The sequence below is a fragment of the Rissa tridactyla genome, chromosome 9, assembly GCF_028500815.1.
Source record: "Rissa tridactyla isolate bRisTri1 chromosome 9, bRisTri1.patW.cur.20221130, whole genome shotgun sequence".
In the NCBI taxonomy this organism is placed as follows: Eukaryota; Metazoa; Chordata; class Aves; order Charadriiformes; family Laridae; genus Rissa; species Rissa tridactyla.
In genome coordinates this window covers 27,152,772-27,171,411 of record NC_071474.1, presented here as the reverse complement: position 1 = coordinate 27,171,411, position 18,640 = coordinate 27,152,772, and the positions used below count along the sequence as shown (strand labels likewise).

Sequence of the window (18,640 nt, the reverse complement as noted above, 5' to 3'; positions counted from 1 at the left end):
TCTATGAAATGTCAGGTCTGAGGTGACTGCGGGATTTTATTTTATAAAGAAGGCAGCTATTTATTCTTTTCAGTTATTTCCTCTTAACAACGGGGGGAACTCATTGAGGGGGCAACGGCCAGGGACAGTTCCACCATGGCTCCGGGCGGGCTGAAGGCCGGCCCGGGCAGCGGCCCCTTGCCCCGGCGGCTGCTCGGTCTCCTGCTGACCCCTGCTGCCGGCCGGCGGGAGCGACCCGGGACCGGGGCCGGGAGGCTTCTCAGGGCGGAGGGGGGACGCGGGGTGTAGGAAAACGGGAAGAAGAAAAGCAAAACCTCTGCCAAAGCACCCGACAGCCGAGCTGTGGGAGCTGGGGAGCTGCGAGGGCGCAGTGCAAAGCTCGGGGTAGAGATCACGTCTTTTATCAGCCCGCTTTCCCCACAACGCACCCTCAAAATCACGCCGATGGTGTCCTGTCTCCATCCAGCCCCCAACGGCAACCGCCCGTGCCCCACCAGCCCTTCCTCCCCAAACCCCGGCTGCAGCTCGGAGATGGGCTTTTCCCAGGACAACAAGCACCGGGCAGGAGTTTGCTACCACGCTCGAGAAAACCACGGTTTGTTGTTTTTTTTTAATGAACTTTTGCCGAGATTAAGAACAATTTATAAACCAGAAGGCTCCAATGAGGTGCTGGAGCCGCTCAGCCTCGCAGCAGGCAGGCAGTGGTGGGACCAAGGCCCCACCGGCTACGCTCTGTCCCTCTTGGAATGTTGTGCCCGGAGCACAGCTCTGGCTCTCCAGGCTGACAGGGAAGAGTTAAGGGTCAGAGTCTGAGCCAGGGAGCACATCGTAAGGCGAAAAGCCGGCAAGTCTGTGTATCCGCATGGAGAGCCTTGTGCTGGCTGTCAGGAGGAGGCTGGCGGTGGTCAAGAAATCCTGTCGGAATCTTCTGAACACCTTTCCTAAAAGGGTGCGAGCAAAAACCCAACCTGGGGCACCCACGTAAGATACTAGAGTTTAGTAAGAGAACAGATCTTCCCTGAATTTTAGTAAAAGTCACTCCTTGCTGTCACACAGGTCTCCTGGGTGAAGAAGAAAGGAACATAAATGAATGATGGGGGGAAAATCATGCCTTAAGTTCTAATGCTAAATTTCAAAGTTTTACGACTGAGGAATTTTTTTTCCCTTTATCTTAGTTTTGTAAAACCTCCACCAGGAGATTAACGTAGGTAACGAACAAACTTGTTGACGCTTAGCTTCCCAACCTTTTCCAGGTTTGTTAGCTCTGAGCTGGGCGAGACTGAACAGCTGGGTTTGGTGACAAGTCCCAGATAAATGAGCGACTTTGAGTTTGGTCTTTTTTACGGAAACCGAGAACGCACCGGGAACCTGCCCGCCACCCTCCCCGGAGCCGGGGTCCCGCCGGGCCGCTATTTTGGGGCGGGGTCACATTTTGGGGGCGGGACCACCATTTTGAGGCGGGGCCGCCATTTTGGGGCGGGGCCGCAGGGGCGCAGGAAGTGCCTCGGTGCCACGCGCAAACCCGTCCCCTCGCGCCCGGTGCCGCTGCATGAAGCGTCCGGGCGGTGACGCCAGCACGTCACGTCGCGTCGCGTCGCGTCGCGGGGCGTGCCCAGCCTGCGCCGCCGGAAGTGAGCGGGGGGGAGAGCGGCGGGGAGGGGTGGGCGCCGCCGGGTGCCGCAGCATAACCCTTCCGGGCGGGGGCGGCCGCTGCCGGGCGGTTCCCGCGGCTGAGGCGCGGCGGGATGGAGTGAGGCGCGGCGGTAAGGAGCGGGGTGGCCGGGCGGCGGCGGGGCCGGGGTGGGCCGAGGCCTAACGGCTGTCTCTCCCCCTCAGGACGGCGCGGGAGCAGCAAGGCCTCGCCCTTCTCCTCAGGCGGGCCGGGGCTATGCGAGGGCTGCGCTGCCGCCTGCCCTAGGCCCGGGCCGCGGCGGCGGGCCCGGCGAGGGAGCGGCGAGCGGCTGCGGGGCCCGATGCGGGAGTACAAGGTGGTGGTGCTGGGCAGCGGGGGGGTGGGGAAGTCCGCCCTGACAGTGCAGTTCGTCACCGGGACCTTCATCGAGAAGTACGACCCCACCATCGAGGACTTCTACCGCAAGGAGATCGAGGTGGACTCGTCCCCCTCGGTGCTGGAGATCCTGGACACGGCGGGTACCGAGCAGTTCGCCTCCATGCGCGATCTCTACATCAAGAACGGGCAGGGCTTCATCCTCGTCTACAGCCTGGTCAACCAGCAGTCCTTCCAGGTAAAACGTCGCCCGGGCCTGGGGCTCGCTGGGGCGGGGAGGCGGCCGGCGCCCGCGTCCCCTCTTCGGACGCGGCCGTTCTAGCCCTGGGGAAGGCCCTGGGCCGAGGAGGAAGTTTCAGGGTTAGCCATGTGTGCGTATAAGCTCTTTATCTCGCAAGGGGCAAAAGTGAAAATGCCTGTTTGAAAGTGCGTTTACCAGCCCTGCTTCCTGATGGAAAACTGCTTGCTTTGCAGGTACTTATCAGGGTGCCACCATTGTTAAATCCCACGCAGTGCTGGAGAACAATGACCGGCTCCCACTTCCCCAACATAAATCTTTTGTCAGCCCCCTTTTATGAAGAAATCACTCGATATAAAAATTGAGACTTCCCCCCACCCTCCCCCTCCCTTCAAAGGCCTGGTTCTTCAGTTGGTCTTGAAGAGGGTCTTGCTGTTCTGCAGTTGGGACTTGTTAAGTAAACTGCTGTTTTCCGCCCCCTCCCCACAAAATATATTCCTGTCCACCATAAGCTCAATGCTTTCACAGCGTAGGTGGTGTACTGGAGAGGAGAAGCAAGCCATATGTGATGATTTGTGGGTCTGGATTTCATTTCTACTATTAAAACTCTCCAAAAAAATGGAAGTATCTCAGCCAGTAACTGGTCTAAGCTGCCTCTAGAAATGAGGCTTTATTTGTGGGGAATAAGTGGATTTAGCAGCACTGCATGCAGCACAGGGACTTGCAACTACCGCGTTGGCTTCAGTTGCTGAGTTGGGTGTATTCCAGCTGCTTGGCAAAACCTTGCACACCCCCACTGAAGCAGTATGTTTGCTTCTGCTGAAGGCTAAACTTTATCTTTGCAGAGGCCTCAAAATAGCCCGAGTACAAGCTGAAGACATACTTTCCTTGGAAAACAACAGCAATGATATTGGGATGCTTCTCCCCTTGTTTTTGCTTATTTTGGGGACCAGTGAGTCCCCATTGTTCGAGGAATGGGCATACAGTTAGTAATCCACCCTGTTAATATTTAATTATTCTTGTCTGTCTATAGCATGTGTACTCCGTGTAAACCACTCTCTGCAGTTCTCTTGTACAGTGGTAACTTCAAACGCTTAATTGCCTTGTTTCAGAACTATGCAAGAATTTGTAGAATTTAGTATTACTGATAGCAACTTAAAACACTCAGGGGGCACAGGAGGCTGACTCAGACTTTCAAGGGTAAACTCCCAGTGTTAGCTCAGACTTGAATAAATGCATCTCTAGGTAATAAAATCTCTTTACAGCATCTAATTTGGTTACTTATGTGTGATTAAATGTGTTCACAATGAATTATTCTAAGCATTCCAGAAGTGAGAAGACTTTGTTTAAATTACTAGTTTTCTTAAGCTGTAAACTAAACGCAAGCTTCCTAAATGGCCGTGTAATGGCATGCTACTGCTAATGTTATAGGTCATGAGATTTGAGACAATTTTTTTCAGAAAACTGAAACCAACTTTCAAAGCAGCTATACTGCATCTTCCTCTAGCTGAACAGAAAGTCTCTAATCTTAGAGTACAGTAGTCGCTTTCTGTTTGTATATATGCATACATTTTATAAAATGTGCATGTGTTTATATAAAATAAAAAATAACTTTTATTAAAGATGGGTAGCAAGCTTTCTCTGACTGCTAGATCTGCATAAATTTAAGGCTTATGATGTATTTTTGAATGCTCGGTTGCATGTGAGGGTTATTGAAATGTGCTTCTGTAGTGGTTATATAGCAATTTTCTGTGGCTACTTACACGTACTAACCAGTTGGATTGTTTGATCAGGACATCAAGCCGATGAGGGACCAGATTGTCCGGGTGAAGAGATACGAGAAAGTTCCTCTGATCCTAGTGGGGAATAAAGTGGATCTGGAGTCGGAGAGGGAGGTCTTATCTGCAGAAGGCAGAGCCCTGGCTCAGGAGTGGGGCTGTCCCTTCATGGAGACATCAGCCAAGAGCAAAACAATGGTGGATGAACTGTTTGCTGAGATCGTCAGGCAAATGAACTATGCCTCCCTGCCTGAAAAACAAGATCAGTGTTGTACAACTTGCATCGTCCAGTGAGAAAAATTAAGAAAAACCTCAATCATGGCCATACAGAGCAGGTTGGTGGAACAGTCATAACTAATTGAGGCGCATAAGCATGCTGTTTAAGTAAGCAGATAAAGTGTGACAGGGAGTGTGAAATTAAGTAGTCTAACCTGGAGCTAGCCTTCCTCCGAAGGAGATGGAAGCTTGTGCATTCAGTTGCAAACAATTACTTGAGTCAAATGGACTTCTTACGTTACTTCAGTAGGGTTAGTCAGGGAATGTTGCATTCGCTTGCAGGACTTTTACAATGAGACAAATTTTATGATCTCACCTGCACCTGTTTTGACTGTCAGTGCTGTATTTGACGTTACATTATCCTTAATAATGTTTTCTGACGTTGCAGTGGGTTTCGTTACTGGTTGTAGTTGTTATCTGAATGGGAATTGCCTTGGAGTTCAACGGGATTATTGCGACCCAAGTTTCCCAATAGTTTTGCTGAGGAGACTTTGAGCTTGTTTGAAAAGAAATAAAATTAAATTCTGTGGTACAGAAACTGAATGTACTTAAAGTACATTTCTGCCTTATCAGTGGAGTAAGTCTAGAAGAGAACCACCCTGAGTTGTGAGGAGTGGCTTGAAGACCACATGTACTAGTCAAGGACGTGTGGAAAGTTCTCTGCTTTGGCGATTTTAGATGAAGAGCACACACTATAAAATGGCTTCCAAATGCACAACTCTTTCCCAGTGACTCATAAGAGGTGTGGCAAGAGTGCGGTGTTCAGAGGGGCATCTTCCCCTGTCTCGGGTAATTGCTTTGATTTTTACGTTTTTCCACAAGGCTAGCTACTCTTGGCCCTTTGCATGCGTGGTGGTCTCTCAGTATCTTTTTCACCTGATTGTGTAAATGGATCTGCTCCTCCCTGCACACGGCAGTGCTGTTGTTCCTGTGCAAGGTGGTTCTGGGCTCCCTCTGCTCTTTTTCCTCGTAGTGCTTGCAGGTCTAGTTTCCCATTGGCTTGAATCCATGTTAGTGAAAAGGGTTCTTCCACATCATTGGTACCCTTCTGCGTGCAGCCAGCTGGTCCATCAGTTGTGTGTTGGGCCTGTCTTGGCAAACAACTCAATGTGATCTTTGAGGGCAAGTGCAGGGATGAGGGAGGACGTGAAAATGCAGGGAAAAGAACTGCCCCTCTTGACAGCTGCACTGATTGAGGCTTAGGCTCTGCCTGCTACATTAGTAACTCCTGCTTGCGTGAAAAGAGTTTGTTGTGTCTGAGTGAGGAGAGGGAAAATAGGTTATTACTGGCAGCTTTGTACTATGTATCCTCTTTAATCTTGAGTGCAAGGTCAGAGAATGAAGTCTCAAAGCTTGTCTTTGAGATCGCTATCTAGTGCTTTGTAGATGTAAAATTTTAGATCATTGCGACCCTAGCACTGTCATATTAAAGATAATACACAATGTTTTTATCTCCAGTTCTGTGAAATAAGGAAAGGCTGCTGTCACCGTGTAAGAGGTGTGTGTAAGTTCAAGATTTGCTTGCTGAAAGGTGAGAAAACTGCTTGTATTGGAGCAGAGAAAAACACAAGTCTTTCCTTGTATGCTAATCACTAACACCTGTAGAGCCTTATAGGGTTATAGGAAGGAGTAAATCAAAGGAATTACTGCTTTTTTAACTAAGTGCTTACAGGTTTAGTGTCTTCAGTCGCTTACAGTAATGCAAAGTTTCAGCTAGTTCTGAGGCAGCTTCACAAATAAGAGTATCTGTACTTCAATTATCGTGCCAAAGGTTATGGCAATGCCGTGGCTTACTAGTGGTTCATCTTGTGTAGGTGGACAGTTCTGGATTTGACATTAAATATCAAGCTTCATCTTCAAGGTGAAATTGTGGTGAGGGGCGAGGCCCTATGTTATTCCTGTGAATCCTAACTTATGCCTAGATCTTACCAGTTTCCTAAGCAAAGCGTGCTCTGCTTCCAAAGAAACATCTGTATTCTTGTGCTTCTGTGATCTTTTGAGGTAGAGAATCCTAAACTCCCATAATACAGATTTCCTCTCCTCCATTCTACATAGCTCGTAGTGTCTCATCAAGCTTCTAGCAGCAAAATACTTCCTTGCTTTTAGAATCCTAGAATGTGTTGGGTGGGAAGGGACCTCTAAAGGCCATCTAGTCCAACCCCCCTGCAGTCAGCAGGGACATCTTCAACTAGATCAGGTTGCTCAGAGCCTCATCCAGCCTGGCCTTGAATGTCTCCAGGGATGGGGCCTCCACCACCTCTCGGGGCAACCTGGGCCAGTGTCTCACCACCCTCATTGGAAAGAACTTCTTCCTAATGTCTCATCTAAACCCACCCTGCTCTAGTTTAAAACCATTGCCCCTCGTCCTATTGCACCATGCCCTTGCCAACAGCCTCTCCCCATCCTTCCTGTAGGCCCCCTTCAGGGACTGGAAGGGGCTCGAAGGTCTCCCTGGAGCCTTCTCTTCTCCAGGCTGAACCCCCCCCAACTCTCTCAGCCTGTCCTCATAGCAAAGGGGCTCCAGCCCTCGGATCATCTTCGTGGCCTCCTCTGGCCCCGCTCCAACAGCTCCGTGTCTTTGTGCTGAGGGCTCCAGAGCTGGACACAGTACTCCAGGTGGGGTCTCACCAGAGCGGAGTAGAGGGGCAGAATCCCCTCTCTGGATCTGTCGGCCACGCTTCTTTCGATACAGCCCAGGATGCGGTTGGCCTTCTGGGCTGCAAGCGCGCATTGTAGGCTTATGTCCAGCTTCTCATCCACCCCAAGTCCTTTTCCGCAGGGCTGCTCTCTATCACGTCATCGCCCAGCCTGTATTGATAATGAGGATTGTCCCGACCCAAGTGCAGGACCTTGTACTTGGCCTTATTGAACTTCGTGAGGTTTGCATGGGCCCACTTCTCTAGCTCCAGCATTAGGAGATACTTCTTCTGCCCAATGTAATCTCATCACTTGTGCCAAACAAGTAAGTCTTTCCTTCCTAAGCAGCTTCCTTTTCAGTCCAGATCTCACCACGTCTGGAACTTCTGTTACCCATCATGGCTCTTCACGGGCTTCATGCTCCCTGTCTTTCATTTCAGCCTCACACTTTTGGGATGTTGTCTTCTTCCTGGCTCCCACTCTGTCCTTGTTCTTTGATTGAGTAGGTGTAGGATCTCATTAACTTTATGATAAGCCTTTGGCTGCCTGCTAATTTCTGTCTGATGTGCTCTAGTGTAGGAGAGCTGCTGATGGTGTCTTGTGATAGCTGTAATCAGCTCTGTAATTATTCTGCTTATCTGTCATCCAGGGAACAATTGCTGCTTCTCAAACATCTGCTTTAGAAGTGACCCCTCCTAGGTGAAGTGGAACCAGCTGTCTGAAAACCTATGTGTAGGAAGTGTGCTTGAACTATAGCTCTGTCCTAGCGTAGTCCTCATCATCTCCGAGTTCTGGTGCCTGTACGTGTCCAGGAGGAGTCTTAGGTCTGGATCAGTTAGTTCAGAACGAAGTACATAGTAGAAACAGTTTGTGTCTCTACAGTTCTGCTGGAGAAACCAATGGGAGGTGTGGGGGATGGATTATATGCTGGGCCTGGTTTTGTCTAAGGCTGTTTCATGGTGTTTTTTAACTAGCAAGTACTACTGATACCTCAAAATATCTGCCAAGTATGATGTTGTGTAGGTTCTTCCACGACACTTTTGAGTAGCACTTGCTTAAATTCCTGTTCAAGTCAGCCACCTTGGGTGAGATGAAGGATGGAACATAACTACATAATCGGGATAACCCATAGTTCCTTTTGTGTTGTTCTTGCATCCTGTTTCCCGCCGCCCCCCCCCCCCCTTTCCTGCTTCTGCAGTGGTCTTCTGTCATCTCATTATTGCATTCAGAGATGTGAGAATTCCAGTAGCTGCTCTCTGTCCCTTGCTCTAGTATTCCTCTTGAATTTTCAGTATGACAGTGGTTTGTATTTTAAATCTTTTTTAAAATCTGGCGTCTGATACAGTGCTGGTGCATTAAAGTTTTTCTGTAGAGGAACTATTATTCAGGTGAAAGGTTGACACTGATCGATTTTTGTCCCCTCCCTGAGTAACTGATATTAACAAGCACTGAAGTAAAAGTAATCTCTAGGGTTAACAACTGAAAGTATAGTGCCTTCCGATCTGTGGGGCTATGCAACACAGACAAATTTAGATTGTCTAACATCCCCTTCTCTCCTGCCTGCTCGCAGAAGAGACTAGAGAGTGCTAGAGAAATATCACGGGCAAGTGAAGCCAGATAAGGTACTATATGGTGCTAATTGTAGTAACTATGCACAGGTTGAATGGAAAGATGACAAATCTGAATTGGGAGGTCCCTAACCTGCAAATACAGGGATGCTGAAAGAGCACGTGGAAGAAAATACCATTACTTACTTTCTCTGTTCTTACTATCTCCAGTAATTCTTTGCTGGCCACGGCACTGGATGCTGGATTTAGGTGAAGTTTTGGGATGGATCTAACTGGTAGTATGAGGAGCTCACTGTAAGTGGTTCACCTCTCCTCTGCTCTAAGCAAAGACAGAACAGCTATTAAGCAGGTCTAATCCCTCCCTGTTAAAAGCTACACGTTTGTTTGCTGTTTTGACAGTACAGGGACCGTCCCCATCTAAAACTCGTGGACCAGCAATGGTGTCGGGGGGGCAAACGTGCTTTCCAGACTAGGTGGGAATTACTGTTAGCTGGAAAACATGCAAACAAGCAAGCAAAACCTGGCTGTTTGCTCCTATCAGTACAGGAGTACTGCTCCTGAATGTCGGGGGTGACCAGTTGTTAGGCAAGAAAGGGAACCCTGACCATGTCAGAGCACTCTGTCATGACAAACTGTTAATTGAGAGCAAATTAACAGCTGAAACAGTACAGTAGGCAATGTAAGGCCCTGATTCCTATGAAGAAATGACTTCAAGAATAGAGAAGATTCATCAAAATCCCTGAAAAGCCAAGGATCAAGCCTCAATGAAGTGCACGCACGTGCATATGAGGGACAGGTTTTTATAGACTTTGAGCTTCGGCTGAGGCTTTTGGGGTATCTGCAGATAAATACTGTGAAGTGGTGCAAGCGTGTTATCAGAAATAGGAAGATGTATTGGTCACATTGGTAACACTACGTGTTACAACGCTACCTGTGCTTGATTGAGAACAGTGGCATACTGTTCTGTCCCTGTTGAGGCTAAGTCTGAGGAATGCTAAGGTTTTTTGGTTTTTTTTTTTTTTTTAGTAGTAATTTAGAGGATCTGAATGCTGAGAATTCAGATGTCAAAACTGCCCGCTGAAATGTTGGCTCATGTACCTGTTCCCAGAACTTGTGCAAAATGCCATTGCTTCATGTTACCAGGTGATGTGGTGCCTCCTCACCACCAATACAAAGCCCGCAGCATGTATCTCTGTACCGGAGAACTTACATTTCCTAGCTGTTTCAAATCTTTAGAAGCCATTTAGTATCCCACAGGGGCAGCACTGAGTTCATAGCAATAAGTTGTCGCCTGCTTGTCTCTTGTATTACTGGAATTAGAGGAGAGCTTCAAGAATGCTGCTGTGTAAAGCAGTGCTTTGGAGCTTGGTACAGAAAACGAGCTGTTCCGCACTTTGTGAGAAGCTGAGTTCACTTTGAGTGTGTGTTGAATATGGCTTTCATTAGTTATTTTGTTTAACTTGCAGATAAAACTCAGAGGAAACTTGCACAGATGCTGCTTTGGAGAACTTTCAGCCCAGGTTGCAGAGCTGAGCCTTGGTAAACCTGTCTCTATTACAGCACATTGCCATACATCTAAGTGCATAAGGTTGGTGGCCTCCAGGATCCACACACCTTAACCAGAATGCTTAGCATGTTTACCATAAGTTAAAAATCTGTTCTTTATCTATCAGTCCTTTTATAGCTTTCTAAGTTCATATAATGGCTAATATGCAAGAGTTCATTTTTAATATTTTAATTGATTTCTTTAATCAATTTCTGAACTTGTATTTATTAAATACTTAAACTCAGTATTACCTACTCAATGCCTTTTAAAAGAAGAGAGTTTTAATGGAGAATAAATTGAGCCTTAAACAAATGGTTACTTCTGTATATTACCTCGCATCAGTGCTTATTCCTATTTGCAAAGTTTTCTCCTCCAATGTAGTTGGTTATTCTTTGAGACTTTTTGTTTATGTGTGACAGTGTCATGAAAAGATACTGAAGGCACCTCTGTTGTATGGATGTAGTATCCCTTTTCTTGGCAAATGCAGCTGTGATATTGTGTTTGTAACTGGTCTGATTGGACGGTAGGGATTACTTGGAATGGGATGTAAAGTCTCCAGCTGATGTTTCTTTTCTTGCAATCATGGGTTTCTTAAACTCATTTAATCAAAAATGACAATTGTAGCATTGAAAAACGGCAGCACACTTTTCCTTCTACTGAGTTCCTAAACTTGCTTGTTTACAAATAGCTTCTTTATGCCTTTGAAAAGGGATAATGTATCCTTCAAAATGGGCTGTACGCCTTGTCAGTCAGCTCAGCTTTGCCTGGCACAAGAGACATCTAGTAAACTTCTGCACATGTAAATCTAATGCAAATAAGATCACTTTACATTTTATAGTTCCTAATATTTGTCTTTCTGAATAATATTTTAAAGCAATATTTGTTAATGTTTTTCTTGCACTGTCACAAATTGCTTTTTAGCTTTTTTTTTTTCCCAATAAACAAGTTTAATATTAGAGACAAGTTGGTGTAACAAGGGGAAAAGCACCAGGTTTCAGTGATACTAACTGCAAGTGTGCTTTAAACAGCCATTGCCTTCCTTATTGTTTACCTGATCAACATTTTCTCTGAATACTTGAAAATTTTAACAATAACACAGGTATAAAGAGCAGAATGAAAATGTACAAAGAACAGATGAAAATCTTTTTTTGTTCAGTTTTATTAACATGTTGCATACATGAGAGCTTTTTCTAGCAGTGGTTTAAAATGTGTAATTTTTTTTTTGCAGAAATTTAATAACTGCAGCTCACCTACTGCACCAAAGTTCTAGGTTTTTAGGAGCCCAGCTTTAGTCATTTGAACATGCTTCTAGAAATGTACATTCTTTCCCTGTAATAGCTAAATAACTTTGAGAAAAGCTCCAGTAAAAGCAGTGATGGATATATGAGGTTAAGCAGTTTAAAACTCACTAATTGTATTGTGGATGATGGCATTTAAAACAATAAAAGATCACCGGTACAGTATCTCAACATTAATGTGTTTTATTGGTAATAATGCAGGCTGACTTTACAATATTAGCAGAAATAAAGATTCTGAGTCGACATTTGGTGTTAAATTTGAATCCTGAAAAGAAGAGGACACCAGGTTTTCTGCTTGGGTATCAAAACAACTGATTTTAATTTTTTTTTTCTGTGGGGTTACTTGATTTATTTTATTTTTTTTTTCCCCCTGTTTGTACAAACTTTATAAACAAGCTGAGGCTAATACTTAGGTTTGCACTTTAATCAGAATTAAACCAAACCTTGTATTCAAAGTAGTTTTTTTCAGTGGTGGTTGTTATCTTTTTTGTAGGTTTTAAGGAAGTAATAGGAAATAAAAGTAATTCATAAAGATCTTAGTTTTCCTTTGTCTAAGGGGGAAAAAGTCAGTTACTATTAATGAGTGGTTCACTCCTATGGGTAATTATCGAACCAGTGTTCATTTTCATTGACCTCAGCGCAAAAAAAAAAAAAACTTAAAAAAAAAAAAAACCTTAAAAAACTTGAACTAGCTTAGAGTGACAGGACTGGGAAAACGAGAGATGGTTTCTTCAGCACACTTTGGGGGGAAAAAGGGACCAAAAGTTAATTTAGGCTTCCTCAATAGATTGCATGTGAAGTTGCTTATTAGAGTAAGAGGCTAATAATAAATGCAATATGTATTGTCTTTACTATGGCATCTGTTTAGGAGTTGTTCAAATCACTGCAGTAGGGCTCTGCAAATAAAAATGTAACCTAACATCATGTATCTAATGTACTGTATCTTTACCAGTGATAGGTGAAATCTGGAATAACAAGTGCAAAAATGGAACAATTACCTATAATGCTTTGTAAAATATTTTTTCCAGTAGAATTCATTCTTGTCATTTTGTAAGACAACCCTACAGTCCACCTGTTTGTAACTTTTTTAATAAAATAGATACCTGTATTACCAAACTGGGGTGACTAGTCTGTGTTCAATTTCTTCTTCTAAAGTGTGCTGAACTGACAAGCTGCCTTTTTTTTTTTTTTTTTTTTTTAATTTTTTGGAGGTACTGGTTATTCTAAACATAGTAACCACATCTGAATTGTCAGAAATGACTCCTTCTGGCTTGGGGAAACAGGGCCTGCAGCCGTGCCCAGGCTGGGCGTAAGACTCGCAGTCCGATGTGCTCGGCGAGGAGCGGGGGCCAGGGCCATACGATACCTTCCTGTGCAGGGCAGGGACTCCGCTGTGAGCTGGGGAGTCCCTTCAAAGCAGTGATGGTGCCTCTCCTCACAGGCGAGTATGACAAAGCTTTGTTCAAAACAAGTATTGTGTTTGTCTTGTCCAAGTCTTTAAAGTTCTTATTTTTCATAGAGGCCTTTGTGTGTGTGAAGATGGCAGCGGCTATGGGTCCTGGCATCATCTTACAGTGCTGCCATAGTAATCCAGAACCGTCATCTTTCCACCACACGAGCCAAGTAAGCACTCTTGGAGCTCTGCCACAGGACAGGCAGAAGATTTTTCTAGAAAATCTTCCACCTGAGAGTGCCCAAAGCTATTTGATAACAATTATCTTAAATGCTCAGTAAAAGCCTTGAGATTGCCAAGTCCCCGACTGTCATCTGGGCCCTGGAACAAAAAGTGCATCTTCCTCAGAATTTAGTCTTGATACTGACCTTTAACGTTGCATTTGTAATTAAAGCCATGTAAAATGGGATTTCAAGTTTAGGAAAAACTTGCTACCTTAGTACCTTCAGTCCTCAGTGATGTGTCAAGAGGCAAAACCACGTAGCATGCTTACCCCTCCTCCTCCTCCTCCTCCAGCTAAAACAGCATTAGCCTTATCTTGTAGGTGGGTTTCTGTGCTGTTGCTTCTTCCTGTTCACGCTTCCTTCACTGAGATGGAAGAGGAGTTTCCATCTTGAGAGGAAAAGGACGGAGAAGAAGGGCAGACTGCCCTTCGCGATCTTGGACGAAAGGCGTGCTTCCCTTAACCTCGCTGGGGTGAAGCGTGCCTAGTTCTGCCTAGCGTCAGCGTGGGAGCTGACACATTAGGACTGGTCTGCTTCGAGGTGTAACAAGTGGGTTGATCGCTGTCTGAGTCTGACTTCTTATCAATGCTTAAATAGGGGGTGTCAGGAGGATGGGGCCAGGCTCTTTTCAGTGGTGCCCAGGGACAGGACAAGGGGTAACGGGCTCAAACTTGACCATGGGAAGTTCCACCTCAACATGAGGAGGAACTTCGTTCCTGTGAGGGTGGCAGAGCCCTGGCACAGGCTGCCCAGGGAGGTGGTGGAGTCTCCGTCTCTGGAGACATTCCAAACCCGCCTGGAGGCGTTCCTGTGCCACCTGCTGTGGGTGACCCTGCTCTGGCAGGGGGTTGGACTGGGTGATCTCCAGAGGTCCCTGCCAACCCCTGCCAGTCTGGGATTCTCGTGCATTTTAAAAGAAGTCGTAATTGAGCAGTAATATTCCTGATTCCTTATGGCACTAAGCAAGCTGCTTCCTGTTCCCACTCAGAGGGTGGGAAGTGGATGTAAGTGCAGCCAATAAGTCCCTGTGACTACACCACCGGTTTGTTTCAAAGTGACGGTACAATGTAGTCTGGGCTGGGGATTTTAAGGAAGCGTGTAAGATTGATGCTTAAGGCCATTATCTTTCAAAAGTCGTGGTGCTGAGTGTGAGCTCAGCTGCTGCTGTACCAATAGCTGAGTACCGTCCTTTGTAAAAAGAGCTGTGCCAGCATCATGTTGCTTTAAAGCCAGGCTAGCTGGGTTTGGGGGCTGCCGAGCTAGGATTTCATAGGCAGCTATTTCTTTGGTTTAACATTTCCTGCTATAGAGTGCAGAGGCCCTGCAGAAATGTCCCCAGTGTCCCACTTCCCCCATGCAGTCAGAGGCCAGGTATGTCCCCCCAGCGTGTTTGGCGAGCAGGAGCTAACCGCAGCCGGGCTGGGAGGACTCTTCCCAACCCTGCTCCCCCACGTAGCATGAGCGATGAATCGCTAACGAGGGCAGAGTTGGGCCTTGCAGCCTCTGGCTGCGCTAGGGTATGAACCCGGCGGTGGGGACAGCCCTAGGAGGAAGCTCAGGAGATGCGCTGTGTGGGTGGAGGGGGAACCACCGGCCCCACCTTGCGTCGTGCAGTACGCTGTTATCTGCCCTAAAAGGCTTGGCTGTAATTACAGTTTGAAGCCAGGTGGAAGTGTCTAGTCTTAATTAAAATGAGATACAGGTTCTAGAACAATATATGTTCACCTGTTTGAGTTATCTGTGCTGAAAAGTCAGCAGTCCTGGTAGCTTAGTTGCTGGTAAGCACTTGTGTTTGGTGAGTCACCGCTTACTTACTCGGCAGCTGGGGGAAGTGGGGGTAGAGCCGCCGTAGCTGCGAGCGAGCGTTCTCAAGAGATGAGGTGTCCCTGTGCTCTGTGAAAGCGAAATAATGTGACTTTGGGGTCTTTTAAGTAGCCATTTTTATCTCTGCCTGGTCAACACAGCTGCGAGGAGCAGAGAAGATGAACTTTCAGCTGTAAATCAGCAACAGCATTCAATTCAAAGGCTGTAGCCTACCTATAGCAGTTGGTTGGCTCTGCTGAGGGCAGCACTGAGCTTACAGTAGCTTGGCTGGCAGCGGTGATTCACTTTGATTACAAGATTGCAGGGAATGAACTTGTTCTCCATGTAAACAGTGTTATTTAGTATGGAATTAATAAATAAATAAAAAAACAAACTTACTTGCCTTTGGTGCTCTACTTCAAAGTTCTCTTCAAGTACCTCCAAAAAGTCTGGAGTGATAATTGCAGTAACTGCAACAATTGATGGGGAAGAGGCTCTCATATTGCAAGAACCTGAAAAATATTCACTGTTGGGCTGTTTATGTTTGGTTTGTGACGTGTCTGTGCCCCTCGGTGTTCGGTTGGTTCCAGCTGAGCCTGCTGGGACAGCTTTCTAACAGGGACTTACTTCCTCCAAAGCATATTTCCAGTGATTAGGCTTGTGTGGGACCTGAGACTCCGAGATGCTGCCGGTTAGTGAGAGACCTCAATTGTTCTTGCCTTGGAAGAAAAATGGTAATCAATCATAGCACTTCCTTCCTTGGGGCATAACGTGTAAGACTGTGTTCAAGGTGGGGAGGTGCTTGGCCTTACCTGGAATCCCATGTACCAGCACTGTAGAGTAATTTCGAAATTATTCCACTGCACGTAAATAAATAAGTGGCCTAGAATCTAAAAAACAAAGTTAAAAATTTGTCAGACTTGTGAAAAGCATTAGTATCTTTCATGTATTTGTGAGACTACAATGTAACTGGTTCAGACTTAGACATCTTATGCTTCTACTAAAAGGTGTAATTGATAAATGACTGCAACTCGGTGAACCAAACAATCAGCTTTCTGGCAAATTCTGGCTCTTCAAGTTATTTTTTTTTTCCTGTTTCCTGCCTCTAGGCTGACTAGTTCATCCAGTTTATGTCTTTAGAAGATCTGCCTTGACATTAGATTTAAATTATCTGGTCAGCGCAGAAGAGAAAAATTATATTTGCTGTTTGTGACATTCCTTAAGGGCTACTTGTCCTTTTGGGAACTGGCAGATAGGATGATTGATCATCAGGTTAGGATTCATCCCACTGCCGTAACAGACCTTAGACTCTTTTTTTCTTAAAAGCAAATTAATAATGATCATGTAATCAGCAGCAACAGCATGGCCCCTGTGGGAAAACAAGAAGAAATAAAATGAATTTTCAGCAAAGCTGATTTTTGTTGGAAAAGAGAGAAAGGCTCTCGCAGAGGACAGCTGAAGTGCTGGAGCAGGCTGCAATTACTTGGAGGTGGTGGAGAATTTTCAAAGGTGACGTTTGATAAGCACTGCTGGAGGAAGGAGCGTGTGTGGCCTCCGTACGTTGGGCTGTCAGGTCTGATCTCCTGAAGTCCCTTGCAGCCTCGTGTCTCTGTGACCGCAGTCACATTACTGATCCTGGCACTGGTTTCCATTCGATGTTCCAGGAATTGGCACAGACTTGCGAAATGCCCTATGTCTAATCTCAGTAACGCAGATGATGGATTTCTTAACAGGTTAGAAGAAGGACTGTAGCTTCAGGGCCTGGCCGGTGTCAGGCTGTGGTGAGAGGTACTTTGCAGTCCAGCTGTGTTCCCCTCCTTTTAACTAAGTTGTTTCTCTATTAGCTGTCGGAACAATATCTCAGGCCATCCAAATTGTTTCATCTCAGGGCCCAAATTAATAATTTCGAAAGATTTTATTAATGTACCCCTGAAACCTTGTGCCAGTCAGAAACCTTGAGCCAGTCATGATGTAGGAGTGTTTCCTGTTCTGTGAAACACGTCTGTCTCGTAGCTACCGCCATCTGCCAGAAGGCCCTGAAAGAGGAACCATGAGATGGAGATCACCTCTGGTCACTACAAAAGCACAAAGCTCCCAGCATCAGACGGATGCTGCTCTACTGTCCTCCACTGCCTGCTCTGAAGAATGGCTTTGGCACAACTTTAGCTCTGCTTTGAGTTATATACCTGGAATTTGGCAGGCCTTGGTAGGGCTGAAGCACGATAAGGGTCATATGAGGAAGAATAAAAGGAAAAGAAGGGAGTGGGGGAAGAGGGACAGGAACATGTTAACAAAACTCAGGATCGAGACCCATATGGTGAGATGGGTCTGATCTATTTGCCTGGAGGCACGTGGAGAACACGTGCATTTCTTTGCCTAGATGTAATCAAGGCTTACTCAACCAGAGCTAGTTGTCTTGAGCAAAGAAGGAAGCCGCATCTGCCGTGAAAATAAGCAATATAGTTCCTTAGAACTCCATCCTTTCCACTTGACTTCTTGAGTGTAAAGAGGACACCAAGACCCGAGAAAGGTCTAAGACACAGAAGACAGACCTCACAAACTACACCACAACAGACGCAGGCTGGAACCGCCCTGCCCAGCACATGCTAGCGTTGTGCTGAAGACAAACCCGCTTCCTTTACCTGCCCAAAGGGGACTGCTCCAGGACCGCCCTCTGCCCTACACTAACTTTAAAAACCCCTTTCTGCAACTGTCAACCCTGGCCCCTCTCCAGTGCCAGTCCCGCAACTTAGCTTTCAGAAGGCCAGGGGCCTGAAGTCATCCTTGACAATAACCACAAAAACCAGCTAACTGATACGTTCCTGCAGTCACCGGGTTCCTCTTCATCTGCAAAAAATGGAAGGAACTATAGCTCCAGTAGCGAGCATCATGACAGTAGATGCCAAGCTCTTCCACAACACCCTCATCGTCAAAAGCACTGTGGCATTCCGCTCATCTGCTCCATGCCAATCCCAGAGTCAGAGGCTGCAGTGGCACCTAAGATAGATAGATACCAAGAAACACAAAATTACCATTGCACTTGTGCAAAATCACCAGTCTTGTGCTCCTCGGTGGTACTACCCATCTCACCTCAAATGCCAGAGACTGGACCAGACCTCATCAACACCCAAATCCAACTGCAAAACTGATATGCGAAAGACAGATAAACCTGCCTCCCTTTCCTAGCCATCCCCCAGTCCCAAAGCTTTAGAAACCCCTTCTCTTCTTGTGACCTGTCAGGGAAGGAACCCCACTTCTTCCTGACAGCTGTATATGCACTTCTGCATACCCTGAACCCCCTGCATCAGCTGCTCCTCAGAAGCTGCTCTTCCAAGCTGTTCCCTGCACTCGTGGGCTCTTTCTATCTTCTGTCTTCCCACAGACTCTGGGCTGTGCTACAGACCCACAAAATAAGTGACACCCTGACTGGGGCCTGCCACAAGCTGCAAAAGCTCTAGGGACACCATAGTCTCTGGGCAATGGGCAAAGGCAGTGAGCCGTCCTATACCCTGGAAGACACTATGCCTTATGTCCCTGTTGTTTTCTTGAGAAACGCTAAAACTCCAAATACAGATACATACAAGATGCTCACCCTAACCCCTGTTAGATAATCTCACCATCAGCCCTATGGAGAGAAACGATATCAGCAACTTACACTGTATACAGCAAAACTGGTGAAAAAAACCCACAGTTCCATCTTCAATAAAGTTGGGAAGGCCAGGATAATAAAGAATAAAGAAATTGAATAAAGAAAAGCATACTATTAAACCATCTTGCCATCCCTGAACACTCATTGCAAAATTACGGACTT

The 18,640-nt window shown here is 46.2% G+C and overlaps 2 protein-coding genes across 4 annotated transcripts in view; one reads left to right on the top strand and one right to left on the bottom strand.

Moving 5' to 3' along the window:
* The first annotated feature begins 1,660 nt into the window (after positions 1–1,660).
* Positions 1,661–4,359, top strand: RAP2C (RAP2C, member of RAS oncogene family). The gene is made up of 3 exons (XM_054213563.1): positions 1,661–1,763; positions 1,837–2,246; positions 4,040–4,359. Exons 2-3 carry the CDS (start codon positions 1,974–1,976, stop codon positions 4,316–4,318), a joined length of 552 nt encoding a protein of 183 aa, XP_054069538.1. The 5' UTR covers positions 1,661–1,763; positions 1,837–1,973; the 3' UTR covers positions 4,319–4,359.
* A 6,595-nt stretch (positions 4,360–10,954) lies between these two features.
* The window catches only part of GCNA (germ cell nuclear acidic peptidase), a 28,364-nt gene continuing 20,678 nt past the window's right edge, over positions 10,955–18,640 (bottom strand). For 2 of the 3 annotated variants that reach the window (XM_054213561.1, XM_054213562.1), the window contains 2 exons: positions 15,642–15,719; positions 10,955–15,548 (listed from right to left, as the gene is read on the bottom strand). The gene's annotated coding sequence lies outside the window, so the exon portion shown is untranslated. The remainder of the gene's footprint in view (positions 15,549–15,641; positions 15,720–18,640) is intronic. The other variant, XM_054213560.1, reaches the window with a different exon arrangement.

Bases quoted from the DNA above. Each gene is read 5' to 3' on its own strand.
- RAP2C (XM_054213563.1), top strand. From the start codon at position 1,974: ATGCGGGAGTACAAGGTGGTGGTGCTGGGCAGCGGGGGGGTGGGGAAG. The intron at 2,247-4,039 runs GTAAAACGTCGC...TTGTTTGATCAG, and splicing joins TCAACCAGCAGTCCTTCCAG to GACATCAAGCCGATGAGGGA.